The sequence below is a fragment of the Heterodontus francisci genome, chromosome 13 (assembly GCF_036365525.1).
Source record: "Heterodontus francisci isolate sHetFra1 chromosome 13, sHetFra1.hap1, whole genome shotgun sequence".
NCBI classification, from domain to species: Eukaryota; Metazoa; Chordata; class Chondrichthyes; order Heterodontiformes; family Heterodontidae; genus Heterodontus; species Heterodontus francisci.
Genome location: NC_090383.1, coordinates 50,481,168 through 50,505,959, shown reverse-complemented (window position 1 = coordinate 50,505,959; position 24,792 = coordinate 50,481,168). Strand labels below are relative to the sequence as shown.

Sequence of the window (24,792 nt, the reverse complement as noted above, 5' to 3'; positions counted from 1 at the left end):
CAAAATAACCATGGTGACGAAGTGACTCTTATCACCAAATCACACCTTGGTCTGTCCCCTTACTCCTCTGGCACCTTCTCCTCCTTTGAGAATCTTGCATTGTTCCACGTCTCTCATTTGAAATTCTGTTCTCTACAGCCCACCCAAATACCACGACAAGTTTCTCACCAAGTTACCTTCAATGTTTTCCTCCCTCAGCCTCTACAACAACAACAAACTACACTTAAATAGCATTTTTACCATAGTAAAACATCTTAAGATGCTTCACAGGAACATTATTGAATAAAATTTGACACCGAGCCACATAAGGAGATATTAGGACACATGACCAAAAGCTTCATCAAAGAGCTAGGTTTTAAAGAGGGTCTTCAAGGAGGCGGAGAGGTTGGGAGAGGGTTTTACAGAGCTTAGGGCCTACAAAGCTGAAGGCACAGCTGGCAGTGGTGGAGTGATTAAAATAGGCGATGCTCAAGAGGGCAAAATTAAAGGAGCACAGGTAGCTTGGGGCAATTGTAAGGCTGGAAGAGGGAGAGGTGAGACCATGGAGAGATTTGAAAACAAGCATGAACATTTAAAAATCGAGGTGTTACTGATTGGGAGCCAGGAATGGAACTTAGTGCATGTTAGGACACTTCGAATGAGCTCAATATTATGGGGAGGGTAGAAGATGGGAGGTTGGCCAGGACAGCATTGGAAAAGTGAAGTGAAAAGTGAAGGTATGGATGAATTGATGAGTTGAGGACACGGCGGAGTCGGGCTATGTTATGGAGGTTGAAGGCGGTGGTCTTGGTGATGGAGCAGATATGTGATCGGATACTCATCTTGGGGTCAAATGTGACATCAAGGATGCAAACAGTCTGGTCTAGCCTCCAACTGTTGCCAGGGAGAGGGATGGAATCGGCTAGAGAACGGAATTTATGTGGGGAACCAAAGACAATGGCTTTGGTCTTCCCAATATGTTGTTGGAGGAAATTTCTGCTCATTCAGTAGTGGAAGTCAGACATGCAGTCTGACAAATCTGATACGATGGAGGGGTCGAGAGAGGTGGTGGCAGCTGGGTGTCATCAGAAAACATGTGGAAAATGACGTTTTTTTCAGACGATATTGCTGCGGGGCAGCAAATAGATGAAAAATAAGAGGGGCCAAGAAAAGATCCTTGGGGGACTCCAGAGGTAATGGGATGAGAAGTGAAGCCATTGCAGCAGTCTGACTCTTCTTACGAATCATACCTTAGTCTGTCCCCCTACTCCTCGGCACTTTCTCCTCTTCTGAACATTTTGCCTTTTCCGCCCCTCTCACCTCTCATTTAAAATCAATGTTCTCAAGCGCCCACCCAATTACCATAAAAATTTCTCTGAGATCTCTTCACTGCTTTCCTCCTTCGGCCTCTGCACAGAAGGACTTTTCACCCTTGGTGATTTCAAACTCCATCTCAATTCATCATGTCCCCTCTTCTCTGAGTTCACTACCCTCTTATCCACCCTTAATATTTTCCTTCATATAAACTCCCCAATCCATATTCACGGCCCAACCCCTTGACCTTGCCATCCAACATGGCCTCACTACTCCGATCGTATCAATCACAGTTATGACCATCTCTGATCCATTCCTTGTATCACTCGCCTCCGATTCGTCTGTCTTCTAATTTAGCTTACCACTTCTCTACATCCTGTTACCAGCTTTGCTTCCCTCCAATCTGAGCTCCCTTTCAGGTTCCCACCCCCCCGCCAATCTAGTTTAAACCCTCCCAAACAACACCAGCAAATCTTCCTGCGAGGATGTTAGTCCCGGTCCTGCTAAGGTGCAATCCGTCCATCTTGTATGGGTCCCTCCTGCCCCAGAATTGGTCCCTATGTGTCAGAAATCTGATGCCCTCCCTCCTGCACCAATTCTCCAGCCATGCGTTCAATCGATCAATCCTCCTATTCCTATGCTCACTAACAGGTGGCACTGGGAGTAATCCTGAGATTACTGCTTTTGAGGTCCTGCTTTTTAACTTCCTTCCTAACTCTCTAAAATCTGCTTTCAGGATCTCATCCTTCTTTCTACCAATGTCATTGGCACCAATGTGGACCACTGACTGTTCACCCTCCCCCAGAAGGATGTCCTGCAGCTGCTCCATGACATCCTTGACACTGGCACCAGGGGGGCAACCTATCATCCTGGAGCCACGTCTATGGCCGCAGAAATGCCTGTCTGTTCTCCTTACTAAAGAATCCCCTTTCCCTATTGCTCTTCCACTCTTCTTCCTCCCCTCCTGTGCAGCTGAGCCACCGGTGGTGCACGGACATGGCTATGGCTCTGAGGAACCACTGCCTTCACCAGTATCCAAAATGGAAAACCGGTTAGCGAGTGAGATCATCTCAGTGGACTGCTGCACTGCCTGCTTGGTTCTCTTTAGACTGCCTGGCAGTCACCCATTACCTCTTTGCCTGCATGCTCCTAACCTGCGGTGTGACCACCTCCCTAAACATGCTATCCATGTAGTTTTCTGCCTCACAGATGCACCACAGTGATTCCAGCCGCTGCTCAAGTTCCGAAACCTGGAGCTGAAGCTTCTGCAGCTGGTGACACTTTCTGCAAATATGTCTGTCTAGGACACATGGTGTGTCCCTGACCTCCCACATGCCACAGGATGTACATTTCACTCAACTGAGCTGCCCTGCCATACCTTAACTTTATAAAGTATTTATTATAAGCAGAATACATATCAGTTACTCACCAATCAGCTTCTTCCTCTGTACCAAAGTAAGAACCAAATACTGGAGGGTGAAAAAGGTAGAAAAAGAAAGGAGCACTTCCTTCCCTTCTTCAACGAACTCTCTCAGAAACCCAACTGTCAGCTTCTCACTCAGTCCAAGCCGCACTCAGTTCAAGAAGGATGAATGGAGGTGTTGGTGTACCTTTGTCACAGTCATATAGGATATCACTTGTAACTTTGATAGGAGCCGTTTTGGTACTATGGCAGGAGTAGAAACCTGATTCAAACATGGAGTCTGGGAAAGATTGGGCACGAAGTTGAGAGCCAACAACGAACACGTTCAAGGATTTTGGTGAGGAACAGAAGGTTGGAAATAGAGTGTTAGTTTGCAAGGATGGAGGGGGCAAGGGTTGTCTTTTTCAGGAGAGGGGTGATGGCGGCAGATTTGAAGGAGAGGAGGACAGTACCTGGAGAGAGAGAACCATTAGCAATATCAGCTAACATGGGAGCCAGGAAGGGACATTGGGTGGTCAGCAGTTTAGTGAGAATAGGGTCAAGTGAGCAAGGGGTGGGTCTCATGGACAAGATGAGCTCAGAGAGGGCATGAGTGGATGGTACACACTGCTGCTACTGTGCGCTGGTGGTGGAAGGAGTGAATGTTTAAAATGGTGAATGAGATGCCGATTAAGTGGGCTGTTTTGACCTGCATGTTGCTGAGCTTCTTGGGTGTTGCTTTTGTTGCATTCATCCAACAGCAAGTGGGGAGTATTCCATCAGACTCTTGGCCTGTGCCTTGTAGATGATGGAAATACTTTGGGGAATCAGGAATTACTCGTCACAGAATACCCATCCTCTGACCTGCTGTTTTAGCCACAGTATTTATGTGGTGGCCTAGTTAAGTTTCTGGACAATGGTGCTTCCCAGGATGTTGATGATGGAGGAATCAATGATGGTAATGTAATTGAATTTTAAGGGACGTTGGTTAAACTTTCTCTTGTTGAAGATGGTCATAGCCTGGCACTTCAAGCGAAGGAGGTTGAGGGGAGACTTGATAGAGGTGTACAAGATTATGACAGGTTTAGATAAGATAGACAAAGTTATTCCCATTAGCTGATGGTACAAGGACTAGTGGACGCAGAATTAAGGTTTTGGGTAAGAGATGCAGAGGCTGTGAGGAAGAACTTTTTACACAGTGAGTGATAATGACCTGGAAATCGTTGCCTACAAGGGTGGTGGAAGCAGAGGCAATCAATGATTTCAAAAGGAAATTGGATGGACACTTGAGGAAATTAAACTTGCAGGGCTGCTGGGATAGAGCAGGGGAATGGGACTGACTAGATTGCTCTACAGAGAGTTGGCATGAACTTGATGGGCCAAAGAGCCTCCTTCTGTGCCTTAATGACTCATGTAGAAAACATCATATCTTGCATCATTGGAGAGTTGGAGCAGTGCTTGTAGACATAGAACAACCATTATATCTCATATGTATCACTGACTTTTGGCAGTTTTGGAATAATAAGATGCCAGGTATGAACTTTGGAGGACTCTAGCATCAGCAACACTTTATTTAAATAAAAACAGTGTTAATATTTCGGTAAAAGAGAATGGCTCTCTATGGCTAACTAATAAAGTATAATTGGATGTGAGATATGATTATTGCATACTCATTTGTATACACATATATGATTAATTTTAATCTTTTTTATAAGCTGATCTGCAACCATGTAAAGCAGGACACATGACACATGACACATTCCTAAATAACAATTACATATTGATAATTTTGTTGTCGGATATTTCAACCGATATAACTACAGGAGTAAAATAATTAAACTGTTTAGGTAACAGTTCCACCCTTGAGAATAATCACAATCTAAATGAGCTTAGACGTTCTCTTTATTGTAGTGGAACTGAACGCCTTGGGGATTAGCAGATGAGTAACAATTACACATCGTGTGAAGAACACTCGAGAGGTCCTTGGGTCCACAGAAGAATACACCAATGTTGGCCCTGTAGAAAAGACAAAGTTATAAACAACTCAGAACAAGACATCTTGTACTTCCCAGGCTGTTGACATTCTAATTTGTACTTTCATACCAGAAGCTATTGAAGGTGAGGTGTTGAAATATTGGCACAAAATTGCAAAAAGCAGCCAAGTACATAATTGCACCCAGCTGCCATCAGAATGCAGTCACTTGTTTGATACAAAATAGCACCACTTATCTATCAGGTTTCTAAAGTCAAGGAAATGAGTATTGTCTGGGTTTTTCTTTGCTACATTAAACCTTGGAGCAGAGCTCCTGCTGAGTGAAATTCAGCTGCACCACAGGAAACATTCCGTGAATGAATTATTTGACTGAATGCACCACATTCGATTTATGTTTCTGCTGACTAGTGTTAGCACTTCTGATAGTATCGGATGCAACTCAGTGCAGGAGGAGTGCGTGGCTGTTAATACTGTCATTGTTACCAAAGAGGGAATAAAGCAAAGTGTATCATATTACTAAGCTACTTACTGTGTAATTTACAATAAATTTGGATTTTTTCTGTACAAAAAAATGAGTTGATGGAACAATGATTTCAATTTTGCTGTAGCAGAGTTATTGAGTTACATCGAGTATACAGCACAGAAACAGGCCAGTCAGTGCAACTTATCTATAGTGGTGTTTATGCTCCACATGAGCCTCCTCCCACCCAACCTCATCAACACTATCGGCATACCCTTCTATTCCTTTCTCCTTTCAAATACATCTATGCTATATGCCTCAACTACTCCTTGTGGTTGCATGTTCCACATTCTTACCACTTGTTTGGATTTATTAGTGGCTGTCTCATATTTATGACCTCTAGGTTTGGACTCCCCCACAAGTGGGAACATTCTACAATATCTATCCTACTAAACCCTTTCAATTATCTTCAAGACCTCTGTCAGGTTGCTTCTCAGCCTTCTCTTTTCTAAAGAAAAGAGCTCCAACCTGTTCAGCCTTTCTTGATAAGTATATCCTTTCAGTTCTGGAATCATCCTTGCGAATCCTTTTTACACCTTTTCCAATGCCTCTATATCCTTTTTATAATATGGATACCAGAACTGTGCACAGTTTTCTATGTGTGTACTAACCAATGTTCATTACAAGGTTAACATAACTTCTCTGCTTTTCAGTTCTTTCTTTCTAGAAATGAATCCCAGTGCTTGGTTTGCTTTTTTTTTAATGGCCTTATTAACCTTTGGCACTACTTTTAGTTATTTGTATACCTGTACCTCCAGATCCCTTTACTCCTCTACCCAATTCAGATTCTTAATATCCAAACAGTATTTTGCCACATTTTATCTTCCGACCAAAATGCACCACCTCATACCGATCTATATCTTGCAACAAGATCAGTTTCATGCAAGGAAATATATTTCGGGTCAGCACCCTTGGATCTATGCAGAATATTAACTTATATGTTATTTACGGGTTATTTACGTCCAACCAGCAAAAAAAAAAGCAGAAAGTGCTGGAAATACTCAGCAGGTCTGGCAGCATCGGTGGAGAGAGAAGCAGAGTTAACGTTTCAGGTCAGTGACTTTTCATCAGAACACATCAGGATGGCTCAAAGTCATCTGTAATGATGTTCATAAGATTAGAAACAAAGAAAAAAGACTCGCACCTTTCATGACCATCAGATGTCTCAAAGTGCTTTACAGCCAATGAAGTACTTTTTGAAGTGCAGCTACTGTTGTAATGCAGGAAACCCGGCAGCCAGTATGCACACAGCAAACTCCCACAAACAGCACTGTGATAATGACCAGATAATCTGTTTTTTGCGATATTGATTGAGCTTTAAATATTGGCCAGGATACCGGGGATAACTCCCCTGCTCTTCTTCTAAATAGTGCCATGGGATCATTTACATCCACCTGAACAAGCAGATGGGGCCTTGGTTTAACATCTCATCCAAAAGACGGCACCTCTAACAGTGCAGCACTCCCTCTGTACTGCACTGGAGTGTCAGCCTTGATTTTTGTGCTTAAGCCCTGGAGTGGGACTTGAACCTGGAATCTTGTAACTCAGAGGCAAGAGTGTTGAGCCACAGCTGACACTGTATTAAGGATTATATGGCAATTCAGAATATACTTTCCCTTTAATAACTAAGAAATATCTTAAATTCAGTTAATAGCACATACATAATACATGTTACTATAGTCTTTGGCCTCCTTATCTCGAGAGACAATGGGTAAGCGCCTGGAGGAGGTCAGTGGTGTGTGGAGCAGTGCCTGGAGTGACTATAAAGGCCAATTCCAGAGTGACAGGCTCTTCTGCAGGTGCTGCAGAAAAATTTGATTGTCGGGGCTGTTACACAGTTGGCTCTTCCCTTGCGCCTCTGTCTTTTTTCCTGCCAACTGCTAAGTCTCTTCGACTTGCCACACTTTAGCCCCGCCTTTATGGCTGCCCGCCAGCTCTGGCGAACGCTGGCAACTGACTTCCACGACTTGTGATCAATGTCACAGGATTTCATGTCGCGTTTGCAGACATCTGTAAAGCGGAGACATGGACGGCTGATGGGTCTGATACCAGTGGCAAGCTCGCTGTACAATGTGTCTTTGGGGATCCTGCCATCTTCCATGCGGCTCACATGACCAAGCCATCTCAAGCGCCGCTGACTCAGTAGTGTGTATAAGCTGGGGATGTTGGCCGCCTCGAGGACATGTTACTGTAGAGTGTGTAATACCATTTCCTTTTCAATGGCTTCCAAGTATTGGATGCCCAGAACAGAATGCTTCATTAACAGAGGACTAAAGTCAGGAATTTGATGCAAGTGGGAATTCTCTGGAAATTATTTCAGAAACTGAAATCTTGTTTAACATTTACTATTTAATTTAGAGTTTTAGAAACTGCAAAAGAAACTGCATGCTAGTTAAGATACCTAGTTAATGAAAACAGCCTGTCAGTGGCAGTTAACTATCAATCAGCTTGAAGGGTTTGCCTGAAAAGGTATTAATTACTATGAATAAGAAGTTGAGTTAGTAATTGTAACTATAAGCCATAAGCTCTATATAAGTAAACAGAACGACCACTGAGTGCTGCGTTAACAGAGTGCTAAAGTTGGGAATTTGGTGCGAGCGCAGAGGGGGAAGGGAGGTGCTGCTTTTTATTCAAAAGCAAAATATTGTGAATGCTGGAAATCTGAAATAAGAACAGAAATCGCTGGAAATACTCAGCTGGTCTGGTAGCATCTGTGGAGAGAGAAATAGAGTTAATGTTTCAGCTTTATGACGTTCTGCCAGACTTGCTGAGTATTTCCGGAATTTTCTGTTTTTATTGCTGCTTTTTATTTTTTTAACTTCCAATTATGCGGAGTGGAAGCTGAGGCGGTATTTAAAAACTTTGTCCAATGCTTAATGCAAGTTAGTGCGTCAAAAAAGACAAACAACTTACACCAGACTAGATATAAATCATAATAATTTACATTAAGATATAGCAGAGCAGGTTGTGTGTCTGGACTGCACGATATGGGAGTTTGTGGACAGTGAGATCTGCAGTAGATGTCTCCATCTCCAATCTTGCTGGCTCAGAGTCATTGAGCTGGAGTATGAGTTGGAGACAGTCTGACAAAGAAGTGAGGGGAAGCAGTAACTAGACAGTTTGCTCCAGACATTGATCACATCTCGTGGTGAGATAAAGGTTCAGAATGGGATTGGTGTGACTGGTAGCATAGGGAGTTAGGGGAACTGAGGTGAGACAGAGAATGAGAAACCACAGAAATGGATCTGATCCAACAAGTACAATGTACTTGCTACCTGCGAGGGTAAAGAGAAAGATTGCCAGAAGGACAGCCAGAATGTGGACCATGGAACCTTGGAGCAGGACACAGTCCAGGGGAGGAGGGGAAGTCTAATGTGGAAGTTGTACAAAGAACAAAGAACAGTACAGCACAGGAACAGGCCATTTGGCCCTCCAAGCCTGCGCCGATCTTGATGCCTGCCTAAACTAAAACCTTCTGCACTTCCGGGGACCGTATCCCTCTATTCCCATCCTATTCATGTATTTGTCAAGATGCCTCTTAAACGTCGCTTTCGTACCTGCTTCCACCACCTCCCCCGGCAGCAATTTCCAGGCACTCACCACCCTCTGTGTAAGAACTTGCCTCGCACATCCCCTCTAAACTTTGCCCCTCTCACCTTAAACCTATGTCCCCGAGTAACTGACTCTTCCACCCTGGGAAAAAGCTTCTGACTATCCACTCTGTCCATGCCGCTCATAACTTTGTAAACCTCTATCATGTTGCCCCTCCACCTCCGTCGTTCCAGTGAAAACAATCCAAGTTTTTCCAACCTCTCCTCATAGCTACTGCCCTCCAGACCAGGCAACATCCTGGTAAACCTCTTCTGTATCCTCTCCAAAGCCTCCATGTCCTTCTGGTAGTGGCAACCAGAATTGCACGCAATATTCTAAGTGTGGCCTAACTAAGGTTCTGTACAGCTGCAGCATGACTTACTAATTTTTATACTCTATGCCTCGACTGATGAAGGCAAGCATGCCGTATGCCTTCTTGACTACCTTATCCACCTGCGTTGCCACTGTCAGTGACCTGTGGACCTGTACGCCCAGATCTCTCTGCCTGTCAATACTCCTAAGGGTTCTGCCATTTACTGTATACTTCCCACCTGCATTAGATCTTCCAAAATGCATTACCTCACATTTATCCGGATTAAACTCCATCTGCCATTTCTCTGCCCAAGTCTCCAACCGATCTATATCCTGCTGTATCCTCTGACAATCCTCATCACTATCCGCAACTCCACCAACCTTTGTGTCGTCCGCAAACTTACTAATCAGACCAGCTACATTTTCCTCCAAATCATTTATATATACTACAAAGAGCAAAGGTCCCAGCACTGATCCCTGCGGAACACCACTAGTCACATCCCTCCATTCAGAAAAGCACCCTTCCACTGCTACCCTCTGTCTTCTATGGCAGAGCCAGTTCTGTATCCATCTTGCCAGCTCACCTCTGATCCCGTGTGACTTCACCTTTTGTATCAGTCTGCCATGAGGGACCTTGTCAAAGGCTTTACTGAAGTCCATATAGATAACATCCACTGCCCTTCCTTCATCAATCATCTTCGTCATTTCCTCAAAAAACTCAATCAAATTAGTGAGACACAACCTCCCCTTCACAAAACCATGCTGCCTCTCGCTAATAAGGTCGTTTGTCTCCAAATGGGAGTAAATCCTGTCCCGAAGAATCCTCTCTAATAATTTCCCTGCCACTGACGTAAGGCTCACCGGCCTATAATTTCCTGGATTATCCTTGCTACCCTTCTTAAACAAGGGAACAACATTGGCTATTCTCCAGTCCTCTGGGACCTCACCTGTAGCCAATGAGGATGCAAAGATTTCTGTCAAGGCCCCAGCAATTTCTTCCCTTGTTTCCCTTAGTATTCTGGGGTAGATCCCATCAGGCCCTGGGGACTTATCTACCTTAATGCTTTGCAAGACACCCAACACCTCCTCCTTTTTGATACTGAGATGACTGAGACTATTTACACTCCCTTCCCTAGACTCATCATCCACCAAGTCCTTCTTTTTGGTGAATACTGATGCAAAGTACTCATTTAGTACCTCGCCCATTTCCTCTGGCTCCACACATAGATTCCCTTCTCTGTCCTTGAGCGGGCCAACACTTTCCCTAGTTACCCTCTTGCTCTTTATATGTGTATAAAAAGCCATCGGATTATCCTTAATCCTGTTTGCCAATGACTTTTCATGACCCCTTTTAGCCCTCCTGACTCCTTGCTTAAGTTCCTTTCTACTGTCTTTATATTCCTCAAGAGATTCGTCTGTTCCTCGCCTTCCAGCCCATTAAGAATGCTTCCTTTTTCTTTTTGACTAGGCTCACAATATCCCGCGTTATCCAAGGTTCCCGAAACTTGCCAAACTTATCCTTCTTCCTCACAGGAACATGCTGGTCCTGGATTCTAATCAACTGACATTTGAAAGACTCCCACATGTCAGATGTTGATTTACCCTCAAACAGCCGCCCCCAATCTAAATTCTTCAGTTCCTGCCTAATATTGTTATAATTAGCCTTCCCCCAATTTAGCACCTTCACCCGCTGACTACTCTTATCCTTATCCACAAGTACCTTAAAACTTATGGAATTATGGTCACTGTTCCCGAAATGCTTCCCTACTGAAACTTCGACCACCTGGCCGGGCTCATTCCCCAATACCAGGTCCAGTATGGCCCCATCCCTAGTTGGACTATCTACATATTGTTTCAAGAAGCCCTCCTGGATGCTCCTTACAAATTCTGCCCCATCTAAGCCCCTAGCACTAAGTGAGTCCCAGTCAATATAGGGGAAGTTAAAATCACCCACCACTACAACCCTGTTACCTTTACATCTTTCCAAAATCTGTCTACATATCTGCTCCTCTACCTCCCGCTGGCTGTTGGGAGTCCTGTAGAAAACCCCCAACATCGTGACTGCACCCTTCCTATTCCTGAGCTCCACCCATATTGCCTTGCTGCACGACCCCTCCGAGGTGTCCTCCCGCAGTACAGCTGTGATATTCTCCTTAACAAGTAATGCAACTCCCTCACCCCTTTTACATCCTCCTCTATCCCGCCTGAAGCTTCTAAATCCTGGAACATTTAGCTGCCAATCCTGTCCTTCTCTCAACCAAGTCTCTGTAATAGCAACAACATCATAGTTCCAAGTACTAATCCAAGCTCTAAGTTCATCTGCCTTACCTGTTATACTTCTCGCATTGAAACAAATGCACTTCAGACCACCAGTCCCGCTGTTCTCCGCAATATCTCCCTGCCTGCTCTTCCTCTTAGTCTTACTGGCCTTCTTTACTAGTTCCCCCTCATTTACTTCACTTGCTGTCCTACTGCTCTGGTTCCCACCCCCCTGCCACACTAGTTTAAACCCTCCCGAGTGACGCTAGCAAACCTCGCAGCCAGGATATTAGTGCCCTTCCAGTTTAGATGCAACCCGTCCTTCTTGTACAGGTCCCATCTGTCCCTGAAGAGAGCCCAATGGTCCAGATATCTGAAATCCTCCCTTCTACACCAGCTGTTCAGCCATGTGTTAGCTGCACTATCTTCCTATTTCTAGCCTCACTGGCACGTGGCACAGGGAGTAATCCCGAGATTACAACCCTCGAGGTCCTGTCTTTTAACTTTCTACCTAACTCCCTAAACTCCCCCTGCAGGACCTCGTCACTCTTCCTGCCTATGTCATTGGTACCGATGTGTACCACAACATCTGGCTGTTCACCCTCCCCCTTCAGAATGCCCCCTGCCCGTTCAAAGACATCATTGACCCTCGCACCAGGGATTGTAGGGGGAGACAGATAGCATTCTTTGTAAACAGGATTGAGAGTCCTGGATGTTTTGTGGCCTACCTGGTGCCAGGGTGAGGGACATTTCAAACTGACTTGAAAAGATATTGGAGGGGGAGGATCCAGTTGTGGTGTTCTATGTTGGGACCAATAACATAGGGAAGAGTAGACAAGAGCCCTTTTGGAGATTACAAAGAACTAGGAACTAATATAAAGGAAGCACCTCAAGGGTTATAACCTCTGGATTATTACCCGAACCATGTGCAAATTGGCACAAGGATAAACAGAAGGTGAACATGTGGCTGAAAGAGTACTCTGGAAAACAGGAATTCCATTTCATGGGACACTGGCACCATTACTGGGATAGGAATAAATTGTACCATAGTGATGGGCTGCACCTGAACTGGGTTAGGACCAGAGGTCCTACCAGAAAGGATAAATAGGGCAGTCATGAGGACTTCAAAATAGTAAATGTGTGTGTGGGGTGGGTGGGGGGAGCGGGGGAGGAGGGAAAGTATGGGGAGGGCTCAATACAGATAATAGTTCAAAAACAAACAAAAAGGAAGAGAGTAGAGTAACAGTCAGAAATTATATTTTGGGCATTGCAGTTAAAGGGAAAGCTAAAAGATGTAAAGTAATTAAACCAGGAGAGAGAAATATGAAATCTGCCGGTAAAACATTATAGCAGAAGGACAGTTTAGGGTGTGGGGCCCAAATAAGTGTTCTTTATACAAACGCACAGAATATAAGGAACCAATTGAATAAATTGCCGGCATAAATTCAACTTGGAGGGTATGACATGGTAGCCATTACAGAGACATGGCTGCAAGATGGTCAGGACTGGGAACTAAATATATCAGATTATAGGGTCTACAGTAAAGATAGGGAAAATGGTAGAGGGGATGGAGTAGCCTTAATGATAAAAGGATGAAATTATTTCAATGATAAGAGAGGATGTGCTAGATAAACAGGCAGTGAAGACTTTTTGGGCAGAATTATGAAATAGAAAAGGATTTAAGACCATAGCATGAGTTGTGTATGGGCTCCCTGGTAGTAGCCTTGAAGTGGTACCTTGTATAAATTCTAAGATTAGACAAGCATGTAGCAAAGGTAGAGTGGTTACTGGACAAACCTGTTAAATGGGTAAAATGACCAAATATCAGTGAGAGTTGTTCAAAAAAGAATTTTGCATGATACAGAACCATTTTATACCTTTAAAAAGGAGGAGTTCTACTTACCAAAAAAGACAACCATGGACCATTAAAGAGATAGACAACATAAAACTAAAAAAGCATACAAAAATGCAAAGAATAGCACAGATCCTGGTGAATGAGAAAGACACAAAGAACTGTAAAGGATGACAAAACAGATAATAAGAGCTACAAAAAGGGAGTTTAAAAAGAAACCTGCAAAGGATATCAAAATCAACACAAAAAATGTTTACAATTACATTAGGAAAAAGAGGGTGATCAAAAACCTGTTGAAAACTGATAACAGTGATGTTGTCAATGAAAGTAAGGAAATGGCAGATGGCTAAATAATTACATTGTGTCAGTATTTACAGTAGAGGAAGAGGTCAGCATGCCAGACATCCCAAGGAAACTAATATTGAATCAGTCAGCTTTAGGCTCGATTTTGGTTTTTCACAATGTCTCAGGAGAGCCGGAGGCCTGGAACCCAGGGCAGGGCAGCCCCTTGTTTTCTGATGGCGACCTGGAGGTCATGCTGGAGGCCATGAGGTAGAAGAGGGAGGCCCTCTTTGCAGAGGGTAAAAGACGTACAGACGTACACCCGTACAGACCAAACAGGCTTGTGTAGAAATTACAGCCATCAGCAGCAGTGGCAGAAGCATTGCAAGATGAACATGGATCCAGCGTTGGAAAAGCTTCAATGACCTCAGACACTCTGACAAGGTGACTATAACTTCCAACCCTCAGGACAGGCCTCTGGGTATTCACCCTCCAGCAGACACACCAGCTGAGGAGCCTCAGGGTACATGCTGCTCCTGAACATGGGAGGAGTGTGTGCACAGGGCACATCCTTACCCCTCAGCATGGCTCAGAGCCATAGTGCTGCTGAGGACTTGCCAGCAATGAAACATGCACTTTCTAATGAATAGGAACTGCTGGCAGACAAACAGGCACATAATGCCTGGGAGAGGGCCCAAACAGGCAGAGGGGCACCATACTTTCAAATGATCATGCAATGGAGCATTGAACAATGGAAATAGCAAGGATCACGGACCAGGAGGATGTCGGCCCTGGCAAACTGGGGACTCATGGTGGAGATGGTGATTACAGAACGCTGATAAAAGGTCGATAAGGTGGTGAAAAAGGCATATGGAATCCTTTCCTTTATTAGCTGAGGCATAGAATATGAGTAGGGAGGTTATGCTGGAACTATGTAAAACATTAGGCCACAACTTGAGTAATGTGTGCAGTTCTGCTCCCTCATTACAGAAGAATATAATCGCACTAGAGAGGGTACAGAGGAGATTTATGAGGATGTTGCCAGGACTGGAAAATTGCAGCTATGAGGAAAGATTGGATAAGCTGGGGTTGTTCTCCTTGGAACAGAGAAGGCTGAGGGGAAATTTGCTTGCGATGTACAAAGTTGTGAGGGGCTTGGATAGAATCGATGGGAAGGGCCTATTTACCTTAGCAGAGGGGTCAGTGACTAGGGGGCATAGATATAAAGTGATTGGTAGAAGGATTAGAGGGGAGATGAGGAAAAAGTTTTTCACCCAGAGGGTGTGGGGGTCTGGAACTCACTGCCTGAAAGGGTGGTAGAGGCAGAAAACCTCATCTCATTTAAAAGGTGCCTGGATGTGCACCTGAAGTGCTGTAAGCTGCAGGCTGCAGACCAAATGCTGGAAAGTGGGATTAGGCTGGGTGCCTCTTTTCTTTTCAGCCAGTGCAAACACGACGGGTTAAGTGGCCTCTTTCAGTGCTGTCAACTTTCTGTGATTCTATGATTCTAAATGCCCATTAAGTGGGTGTATTGCACTCCAATGCATCGGAGAGCATGGGTTGCACTGGGTAGCCTCTACTGGCTAACTCTTATGATCTCTTCTTGTATCTCCCACAGGTGCAGACGTCTACCCAAGCAGAGCGTCTCCCTCTCCCTCAGCAGCCTCAGATGATCAACAAGGAACCAAAGAAGCAGCATCATACCTTACAAGCACACCATTCACAAGCACAGATACTCTCACCTCAGTGGGTCCTCGCACACCTTTAGATAGGGTGGCACTGGGTGAGGAACAGGGCACCAGTGTACAGGAGGAGGTGGCAGAGGCAGCTATGGGCAGTTCCACTCAGGGGAGGGAAGCTAGACACACCCCTGCTCAACTGGTCACAGATGCAGGGCCTCAGGAGTCAAAGGAAAGGAGGCTGTACCTAGACCAGCAGCAGCATCAGATGTGCTCCCACATGTCAGAGTTCCCTGAGGCAGTGCGAGGTCATGGGCAGAGAATGGAACAGTCCATATAACTCATATGTGCCACCATGGCGCAGGGCTATAAACCCATGGAGAGAGTGCCCAACCTTCAGGAGACCCACATGTGGCAGCACTTGCAGCGCATGCAGGAAATGCACACTGATGTCCACAAGATGCATGCCACACTGTGGAGCCACTGTGCAGCAGGGCCAAATGATAGAGGCTGCCCCAGCAATGATGCAGGTGCAGAGGCTTCTGGAGATGCTCCCACGGGCACCTCCATGATGAGGACAACTGCCACGTGCATCTCAGCCACCAGCCGAGACAAGTGAGCAGGCTGCCTCCAACTCCTCCTAGGCTACAAAGGGAGCACCACGTAGAAGTGGCCGAGTGCAGAGGCCACCACGTCGTGTGGAGCACTGATTGGGTCACTGGGGTGTCTTTGACCTGTATCTTTGCACTGTTTTCTTTTCTGCGCATTATATAAATAATTACACTTAAAGCCACATGTGTGAGACTCCTTTTATTGATGATGGGACAGTAAAAGAAGTATGCTGTGGCGAAGGAGATTAAGGGTTCCTGATGGCATAGCCTCTGACCAGATGTGCTTCCTTCATTGACGGTAAGAGTTTAGATGTTCCCAACTATGTCTTCAGGGGATGTGTTAACGCAGGCACCTCAGAGTGACTTCCATTCCATGCCCTTCATCCTGGGTCAGAGGGGCTCAGTTGAAACATTCCTGAATCAAATGATTCCTCACATTCATGGCATCGTGACAAGACCTTCGCTCCCCATGCCATGCCTGGCCACCTCCCTGTGCAGCCAGAGAACCTTGGTGTTCTGCATCCGCCCGCTCTGCTTCCTCTTCCTCCGATGAGCTGTATCCTTCCAGGGCCTCACCATCCTCAAGCTCCATGCCTCTCTGGAGGGCCATGTTATGGAGAGTGCAGCAGACCACCAGACTAAGACCCTTGTGGGAGTGTAATGGAGGGCGCTGCCTGACTAGTCTAGGCACTGGAAACGCATCTTGAGAAGCCCAAAGGCCTGCTCAATGGTGGCATTGGTCGTATCGCCTCTGTTTGGGGCTTATAAGATCATAAGAAATAGAAGCAAGAGCAGGCCATTTGGCCCCTCAAGCCTGCTCCGCCATTCAATAAAATCATGGCTGTTCAGGCTGTGGCCTTAACTTCACTTTCCTGCCTGCCCCTCATAACCCTTGACTACCTTGTAGATCAAAAATCTGTCTAACGCAGACTTGAATATAGTCAATGACCCAGCCTTCACTGCTCGCTGGGGAAGAGAATTCCAAAGTCTGAGGGCAGAAATTCTTCCTCATCTCCGTCTTAACAGGGAGACTCCTTATTTTGAAACTGTGCCCCCTAGTTCTTGATTCCTTCACGAGGGAATACATCCTCTCAGCATCCACCCTGTCAAGCCTCCTCAGCATCTTATATGTTTCAATATGATCACCTCTCATTCTTCTAAACTCCAGTGAATATAGGCCCAACCTGCTCAACTTTTTCTCATAAGACAACCCCTTCATCTCAGGAATCAACCTAATGAAATTTCTCTGAACTGCTTCCAATGCAAGTATATCCCTTCTTAAGTAAGGAGACCAAAACTCTATGGAGTACCCTAGGTGTGGTCTCACCAGTGCCGTGCACAGTTGTAGCAAGACTTCCCTACTTTTATACTCCATCCCCCTTGCAATAAATGCCAACATTCCATTTGCCTTCCTAATTACTTGCTGTACCTGCATGCTAACTTTTTGTGATTCATGTACAAGGACACCCAGATCCCTCTGTACCACAGCATTTGCAATCTCTCTCCATGTAAATAATATTCTGCTTTTCTATTCTTACTGCCAAAATGAACAATCTCACATTTTCCCACATTATATTCCATCTGCCAAATTTTTGCCCACTCACTTAACCTATCTATTTCTCTTTGCAGACATTTTGTGTTCTCACAACTTGCTTTCCTACCTACCGTCAGCAAATTTGGCTGCAATACACTCGGTCCCTTCATCCTAGTCATTAATATAGATCGTAAATAGTTGAGGCCCAGCACTGATCTGTGTGGCGCTCCACTAGTTACAGTTTGCCAACCTGAAAATGCTCCATTTATCCCGACTCTGTGTCCCGTTAGTTAGCCAGTCCTCTATACATACTCTTATATTACCCCCATCAACATGAGTTTTTATCTTGTGTAGTAACCTTTTATGTAGCCCCTTATCAAATGCCTTTTGGAAATCCAAATACATTACATCTACTGGTTCCCCTTTATCCACCCTGAATGTTACATCCTCAAAAAACTCTAATAAATTGTCAAACACGACTTCCCTTTCATAAAACCACGTTGACTCTGCCTCATTGCATTATGATTTTTTAACTGTCCTGCTACTACTTCCTTAAAAATGGATTCTAGCATTTTCCCAATGACAGATGTTATGCTACCTGGCCTAGAGTTTCCTGCTTTCTGTCTCTCTCCTTTCTTGAATAGAGGTCTTACATTTGCGGTTGTTCGATCTGCTGGAACCTTTCCAGAATCTGGGAAATTTTGGAAGATTACAACCAATGCATCCACTATCTCTGCAGCCACTTCTTTTAAGACCCTAGGACGCAGGTCCAGAGGACTTATCAGTCTTTAGTCACATTAGTTTTCCTAGTACTTTTTCTCTAGTGATGGTGATTGTTTTAAATTTCTCCCTCCCTTTTGCTTCTTGATTTTCTACTATTCTTAGGATGCTTTTTGTGCCTTCTACTGTTCAAAATTCTCTCATTTCCTTGTTTCTCATTATTAATTCCCCAGTCTCATCCTCTAAGGCCTCTAAGGGACCAATGCTTACTTTGGCTACTCTCTTGTTTTTATATATTTGTAGAAGCTTTTACTGTGTTTTTTAAAATATCTCTTGCTAGTTTACTTTCTTCCTCTAATTTCTCCCTAATTTCTTGTAGAGGGATGAGTAACCACCTCTTCAGTGGATATCCCGTCTCCCCGAGGATACATCCATAGACTTTGGGGGTTGGCGTGAAGATCTGTGGCAGAATGGACTGGCAGAGGATGTAAGAGTCTTGGCAGCTGCCAAGAAAGCAAGCAAACACATGGAGGAAGCTCTTGTTGTGGTCACAGACCAGCTGAACATTGATGGAGTGGATGCCCTTCTTGTTGATGAATCTGACTGGCCAGTCACTAAGTGCCTCGATGGCCACATGGGTACAATCAATGATGCCCTGCACCTGGGGGAATCCAGTGATGGTGGTGAAACCCAATGTCCTCTGTGTCTGCGAGGCTCATTCTGTTTTGAAATGAATGTTTTGTCTAGCCCTGGCAGTGGTGTGCAGATGGAGTATTGTGTGCAGATTTGGTCTCCTTTTCCGAGGAAGGATGTTCTTGCTATGGAGGGAGTGCAGCGAAGGTTCACCTGACTGATTCCTGGGATGGCAGGACTGACGGTATGAAGAGAGATTGGATCAATTAGGCTTGTATTTGCTAGAGTTTAGAAGAATGAGAGGGGATCTCATAGAAATCTACAATATTCTAACAGCACTGGACAGACTAGATGCAGGAAGGATCTTCCCGTTGGTGGGGAAGTCCAGGACCAGGGGTCACAGTCTAAGGATAAGGGGTAAGCCATTTAGGACTGAGATGAGGAGGGATTTCTTCACCCAGAGAGTGGTGAACCTGTGGAATTCTCTACCACAGAAAGCAGTTGAGGCCAAATCATTAAATATATTCAAGAAAGAGTTAGATATACTTCTTAGGGCTAAAGGGATCCAGGGATACGGGGAGAAAGCAGGAACAGGGTACTGAGTTTGGATGATCAGCCATGATCATATTGAATGGCGGTGCAGGCTTGAAGGGCTGAATGGCCTACTCCTGCTCCTATTTTTCTATGTTTCTATGCTTGCGAGATGCCCGAAGTGAAGAAGCTCAAGGCCACAGTTACTTTGATGGCTACTGGAAGGGCATGATGAGCAGCAATGCAAGGTGCAAGGTCTTTGGTGATGAGGGCATAGATGTCTGTGACCACCTGCCTTGAAAGTTGCAGGCTGGGATTTTGTGGGCCCCCGAGGCAGGGAGCACAGAGTATCAGGTGCCAGGGGGTCGGAAAGCCTGTCGCCTTCACCTTGCCAAGCAATTTTCCTGGGGGAGAGATAGGCTGATGACAGCCTTCCTGCCCAGAGTCCAATTGAGGCCTTTAAGTGGCCTATTAAGGGCCACTTCCCACTGCTGCTGGGATTGTACCAGTAGTGGGGGGAGCCTTCGCCATATGGGGAGGGTGCCTTGAAACACGGAGCACCATCCCTGTAGGCTTGGGGGGTGGGTCCCTCCTCCATGGGCAATCTGTGAACCATGGAGGACCCCCACTGGGAACTACTTTACCCCCAGGACATGCCTCCCCTGGACTGCATAACCACCCCACCAACCCTCCACTTGCCAGGGCCTTCTGGACTGGCCCCAGTGACCTTGCCTCACTTACCTGAGGTCCGGGGTTCCAGCACTGGGCCTGGGTCCAAGGCCTCTGCAGTACCGGCAATGGCCACTGCTCCCAGTGTCGCTGCCAATACTGCTGAGCTGCTGGCGCTGTGATTGGCTGGCAGCTCTTGGAGGTGGTATCCAAGTCTTTAAAGGGGTGGGAACCTGACTCCTGAAACTTAAGTTTAAAAAGACCGGATGTTTGCTCCAGGGGTGAGGTAGAGGGCACGAAAAGTCTTTTCGGCCTGGCACAGGGAGCCCCACCTCCAACACAAAATCCAGCCCGCAGTCTCCTACAGCACTGATTCTCGGTCATGTCAAGGTAGCTCCGTCTTCATCAGTAGATCCTATGCTGAGGGTATGGCCTCTGTGTCCTTCCTGCCCCTCAATATTCTCCCCTGCCCTCCTAATGCCCAGGGATCTGCCCTTCCTACATTGTGGGTTGCTCCTCATCACCACTGGACCCAAAATCTGAGAGCCGTGCCCCCATTGCCAGTTGCCGCCTTCCATGTGGTCAGGTAGTCACCCTATTGTCCTTGGCAACCTTGCCCCTGGTCTTCTGCCCCTGCGATGCCAGGATGGCCCCCTATATTATTTTAGCGCTTACTCCCCGCCACCTGCTCTACACCAAGGGCACCTGTTTCCCAATGGTTGAATCCCACTCTGCACCATTCACTCTTTTATGGGTCAGAGGTAACTCTCTAGCGTGGCCATTATGGCTCCCCAATCTGTACCTGTCTCCCTGCACCTGGTCTGCACCAGACAGTGCGTGCTGCCTGTGCGCCTCCATGAATATCTCACCATCCCCCTCATAATGAGCTCTTCAACCACCTTAATTGGCTTAAATCAGAGATCGGGTGGGATCATGATCCTGCTCTCCCCCTGCCCTGATGAACATGGCTGGGGCTGGGAACAGTGTCAGGAAACCCATATGTTGGCCAGAACCAGTATAGTTTGGGCCCTGTCTATCTCTGTTCTGCCCCGGTGAGTTCCAAAAATCCAGCCCCAAGAGTGGGGATAATGGACGGGTACTCTAATTGGCACGATATGACCAATGGTTGGGGCCCCAAACCATTCCCTGTACTCATTAACAATGTAGATAATGTGACAGAAAGTCACATACCCAAATTTGCCTACGACACAAAGATAGCGGCATTGTAAGCAGTACAAATGGAAGCATAAAATTGCAAAGAGATATTGACAGATTAAGTGAATGGACAAAACTGTGGCAAACGGTTTCTGTGTAGGCATCCACTTTGGATTTTGGAAGGATAGAACAGGGCACTTTCTAAATGGTGATACGTAGAAACAGTGGAGGTCCAAAGAGGTTCAGGTACATAGATCATTAAAATGTCAGGAACAGGTGGAGAAAATAATCAAAAAGGCTAATGGAATGCTGCCCTTTATATTTAGAGGACTAGAACACAATGGGATAGAAGTCATGCTTCAGCTGTACAAAGTCCTGGTCAGGCCACACCTGAAATACTGTGAGCAGTTTTGGGCACCACACCTTGGAAAAGATATATTGGCCTTGGAGGACCAAAACCCTCCAGATTTACCAGAATGATAACTGGACTCTAAGAGTTAAATTACGAGGAGAAATTGCACAAATTTGAGTTGCATTTCCTGCAATTTAGAAAGTCAAAGGGTGATTTGATCAAAGTTTTCAAAATATTAAGGGGAACACATAGATTAGATTGGGAGAAACTATTTCTGCTCATAGGGGAGTACAGGACTAGGGGGCATAGTGTAAAAATTAGAGCCAGATCTTTCAAGAGTGAAATTAGAAAACATTTACTCACACAAAGGGTGATAGAAGTTTGGAACTCTCTACACTATAGGATGTGATTGCACTGGAGATGGTGCAGAGGAGATTCACCAGGATGTTGCCTGGGCTGGAGCATTTCAGCTATGAAGAGAGACTGGATAGGCTAGGGTTGTTTTCCTTAGAGCAGAGAAGGCTGAGGGGGGACCTGATATAGCTACTCATAATTATGAGGGGCATAGATAGGGTCGATAGGAAGAAACTTTTTCCCTTAGTGGAGGTGTCAATAACCAGGGGGCATAGATTTAAGGTAAGGGACGGGAGGTTTAGAGGGGATTTGAGGAAAACTTTTTTCACCCAGAGAGTGGTTGGAATCTGGAACACACGGTCTGAAGGGGTATAGGCAGGAACCCTCACAGCATTTAAGAAGTATTTAGATGAGCACTTAAAACGCCATAGCATACAAGGCTACGGGCCATGTGCTTGAAAATGGGATTATAATAGATAGGCTGGATGGCCGACGCGGACATGGTGGGCCAAACGGCCTGTTTCTGTGCTGTATAACTCAATGACTCTATGACTATGACTCCACAAACAGTTCATAGAGGGATGAGTAACCACCTCTTCAGTGGATATCCCTCCTCCCCAAGGATCCATCCATAGACTTTGGGGGTTGGATTGAAGATCTGTGGCAGAATGGACTGGCAGAGGATGAAAGAGTCATGACAGCTGCTAAGAAAGCAAGCGAACACATGGGGTAAGCCCTTCTTGTTGATGCTGAAACTGATAAACATCTGTTAGCCAAAGATATTTAAAGGATATGGGGCAAAGGCGGGTATATGGAGTTCGGTCGCAGATCAACCATGTTCTCGTTGAATGGCAGCACAGGTTTGAGGGGCTAAATGGCCTACTCCCATATTTATATTCCCATGTTCCTATTTTCCTACATGGATATTCCTCAACTGTAAGTATTACTTAACAGTAAACAGACGATTCACTCTCGGAGACAGGTTGCATTATATAACATTAATTTTTTTCCCTCTTCCCTGTATTAAAAACAATCTGTCTGGGTATTCCTGTGCCATGTGCCATTCCCTAGTGAACAGGGGAGATGGATGAGCACATTTTGGGATGACTCGTTTTCGATTTACCCCAGCAGGTTTCCTTGTTTGGCATTGGAACACACTATACAGCAGGAATGTCCAACGTTTTTGCGTGGCGAGGCCCGATTACAATTTGTGTCCGACTTAGGGGACTGGTGAGAAAAGTTTGGAACGATAAAGGCATTAAAAATGTATCTTACTATTATTCAAAACAGCGACTAATGTGCATTTTTGTGAAGAAGCTTTAAATGAGGAGACTAATTTATTGACTTACTTTCTTGACACTATGTTGAACACTTAGTGACATGCCTGGCATTTTTTTGCTCACACTTGTAATCTGTCTCTCCCCGTATACTTGATGTAGCGATGAGGAGTATTCCGGATAGAATGTCCATCCATCAGGAGTGATCGTGATCTCTTTCTCTCCCCTCTCTCTCTCCCTCTCTGTGTCTATCTCTCTCCCCCTCTCTCTCTGTCTCTCTCTCTCCCTGTGCTCTCTGTATCTTTCTCTCCCCTCTCCGATTCTCTCCCCCTCCCTCTCTGTCTCTTTTCCCTCTCTTTCTGTCTCCTCTCTCTGTTCTCTCTTCCCCCCTCACTCCCTATGTCTCTGACCCCCTCCTTCTCTGTGCCTCACTATCTCTGTGTGTTCGCCGCTCATGGTTCACCACTCCTCACTTCCATTCCCGCCCACTCCTTGAACTGCGCGAAAACAGCAGGGGCAGCTGATTCTAGCACACCTGTGCTGCAAACTGCCAATCAGACTCACCCTGCTCAGGTAGCCCGCTGCCAGTCACAGACAGTGACTAATCACAGACAGGCATCTGCCATCCCTCAGATGCAGGTCCCACGTACCCCTCTGCCTGATGTACATGTACAGGAGAGCCACAGGCAGCCAGCTGTCAGTCATAGAGGACTGGCAGACTAGATGGAAACCTTATTTGGGCCGGATTATGGCCCGCAGGCTGTATGTTGGACAACTCTGCTTTACAGGAAACCTAGACAAAAACCAACAACTTCACAGTACAGCTCGTTGCTCCTAGAACACACTGTGCCATCTGGCCGTCAGCTTGCGCTCTATACATATTTTAACATATGTATGTGTGTGAGGAATTGTCAATGGTGAGTTGTGGGCATCCCAATAATAACATTGAACATTCACAGCCAATGCATCTCTAATTTTTTTTGTATGGCGCGGCCGATTTGTTTAAGTGCAGGGCCCTTTAAAAAATTTTTATGGCCACAGACACACAATAACCACAATAACCACAGCCAACTTGTGAGAAACCTGTGTGGGAACCTTTGGGTTGTTCCGCAGCCACACAGCTTAGAGGGAACATTACTCATAGCACAACTTGGAGACAGAGTTTGCTGTAAAATGTATATGGCATGAAAAATGAAATGGAAGGGTAATACTCCTGTATTAAAGGAAACTGACCTCCTTTGCACTGTTTTGTATTTTTTGACTTGGTGCTGTTTGGAACTGTTTTGTAATGTATTTTTTTTTACAGATTTTTATGAATAAAGTATATTTTGAAAACAAAAAAAACAACTTAGAGACAGAGCAAAGGTCCATCTATCCTGATCAATGTCATGCCATAATCCCCATACTCAGAAAAGCACAGCCAAATGCACCAGTGCCCCAATGTGGTCTTTGTGAATGAGATTGTCAATTTATGGTGTTCATTTTTACCAAATGACAGGAGGTCTTGTGCTATTACCCTGTATCCACCAAGAACAGGGTTAGAATGCTGTGCTCATTTCTCAGGACCCTCACAATGAGCAGAGGGAAGATGACCATCCCATCAACAAGCCTAGTCATAGATACAGTCATAGAGAGATACAGCACTGAAACAGGCCCTTCGGCCCACCGAATCTGTGCCGACCATCAACCACCCATTTATACTAATCCTACATTAATCCCATATTCCCTACTACATCTTTAATATTTTAATATCATTTTTAGTTTTTAAACATC

The 24,792-nt window shown here is 45.4% G+C and overlaps 1 protein-coding gene across 1 annotated transcript in view; it reads right to left on the bottom strand.

The window, feature by feature from the left end:
- Nucleotides 1-4,314: 4,314 nt before the first annotated feature.
- Nucleotides 4,315-24,792, bottom strand: part of LOC137376786 (NADPH oxidase 3-like) — a 113,581-nt gene continuing 93,103 nt past the window's right edge. The window contains exon 13 of the mRNA XM_068045795.1: nt 4,315-4,711. Within this exon, the coding sequence (XP_067901896.1) occupies nt 4,585-4,711 (127 nt within the window). The 3' untranslated portion in view covers nt 4,315-4,584. The remainder of the gene's footprint in view (nt 4,712-24,792) is intronic.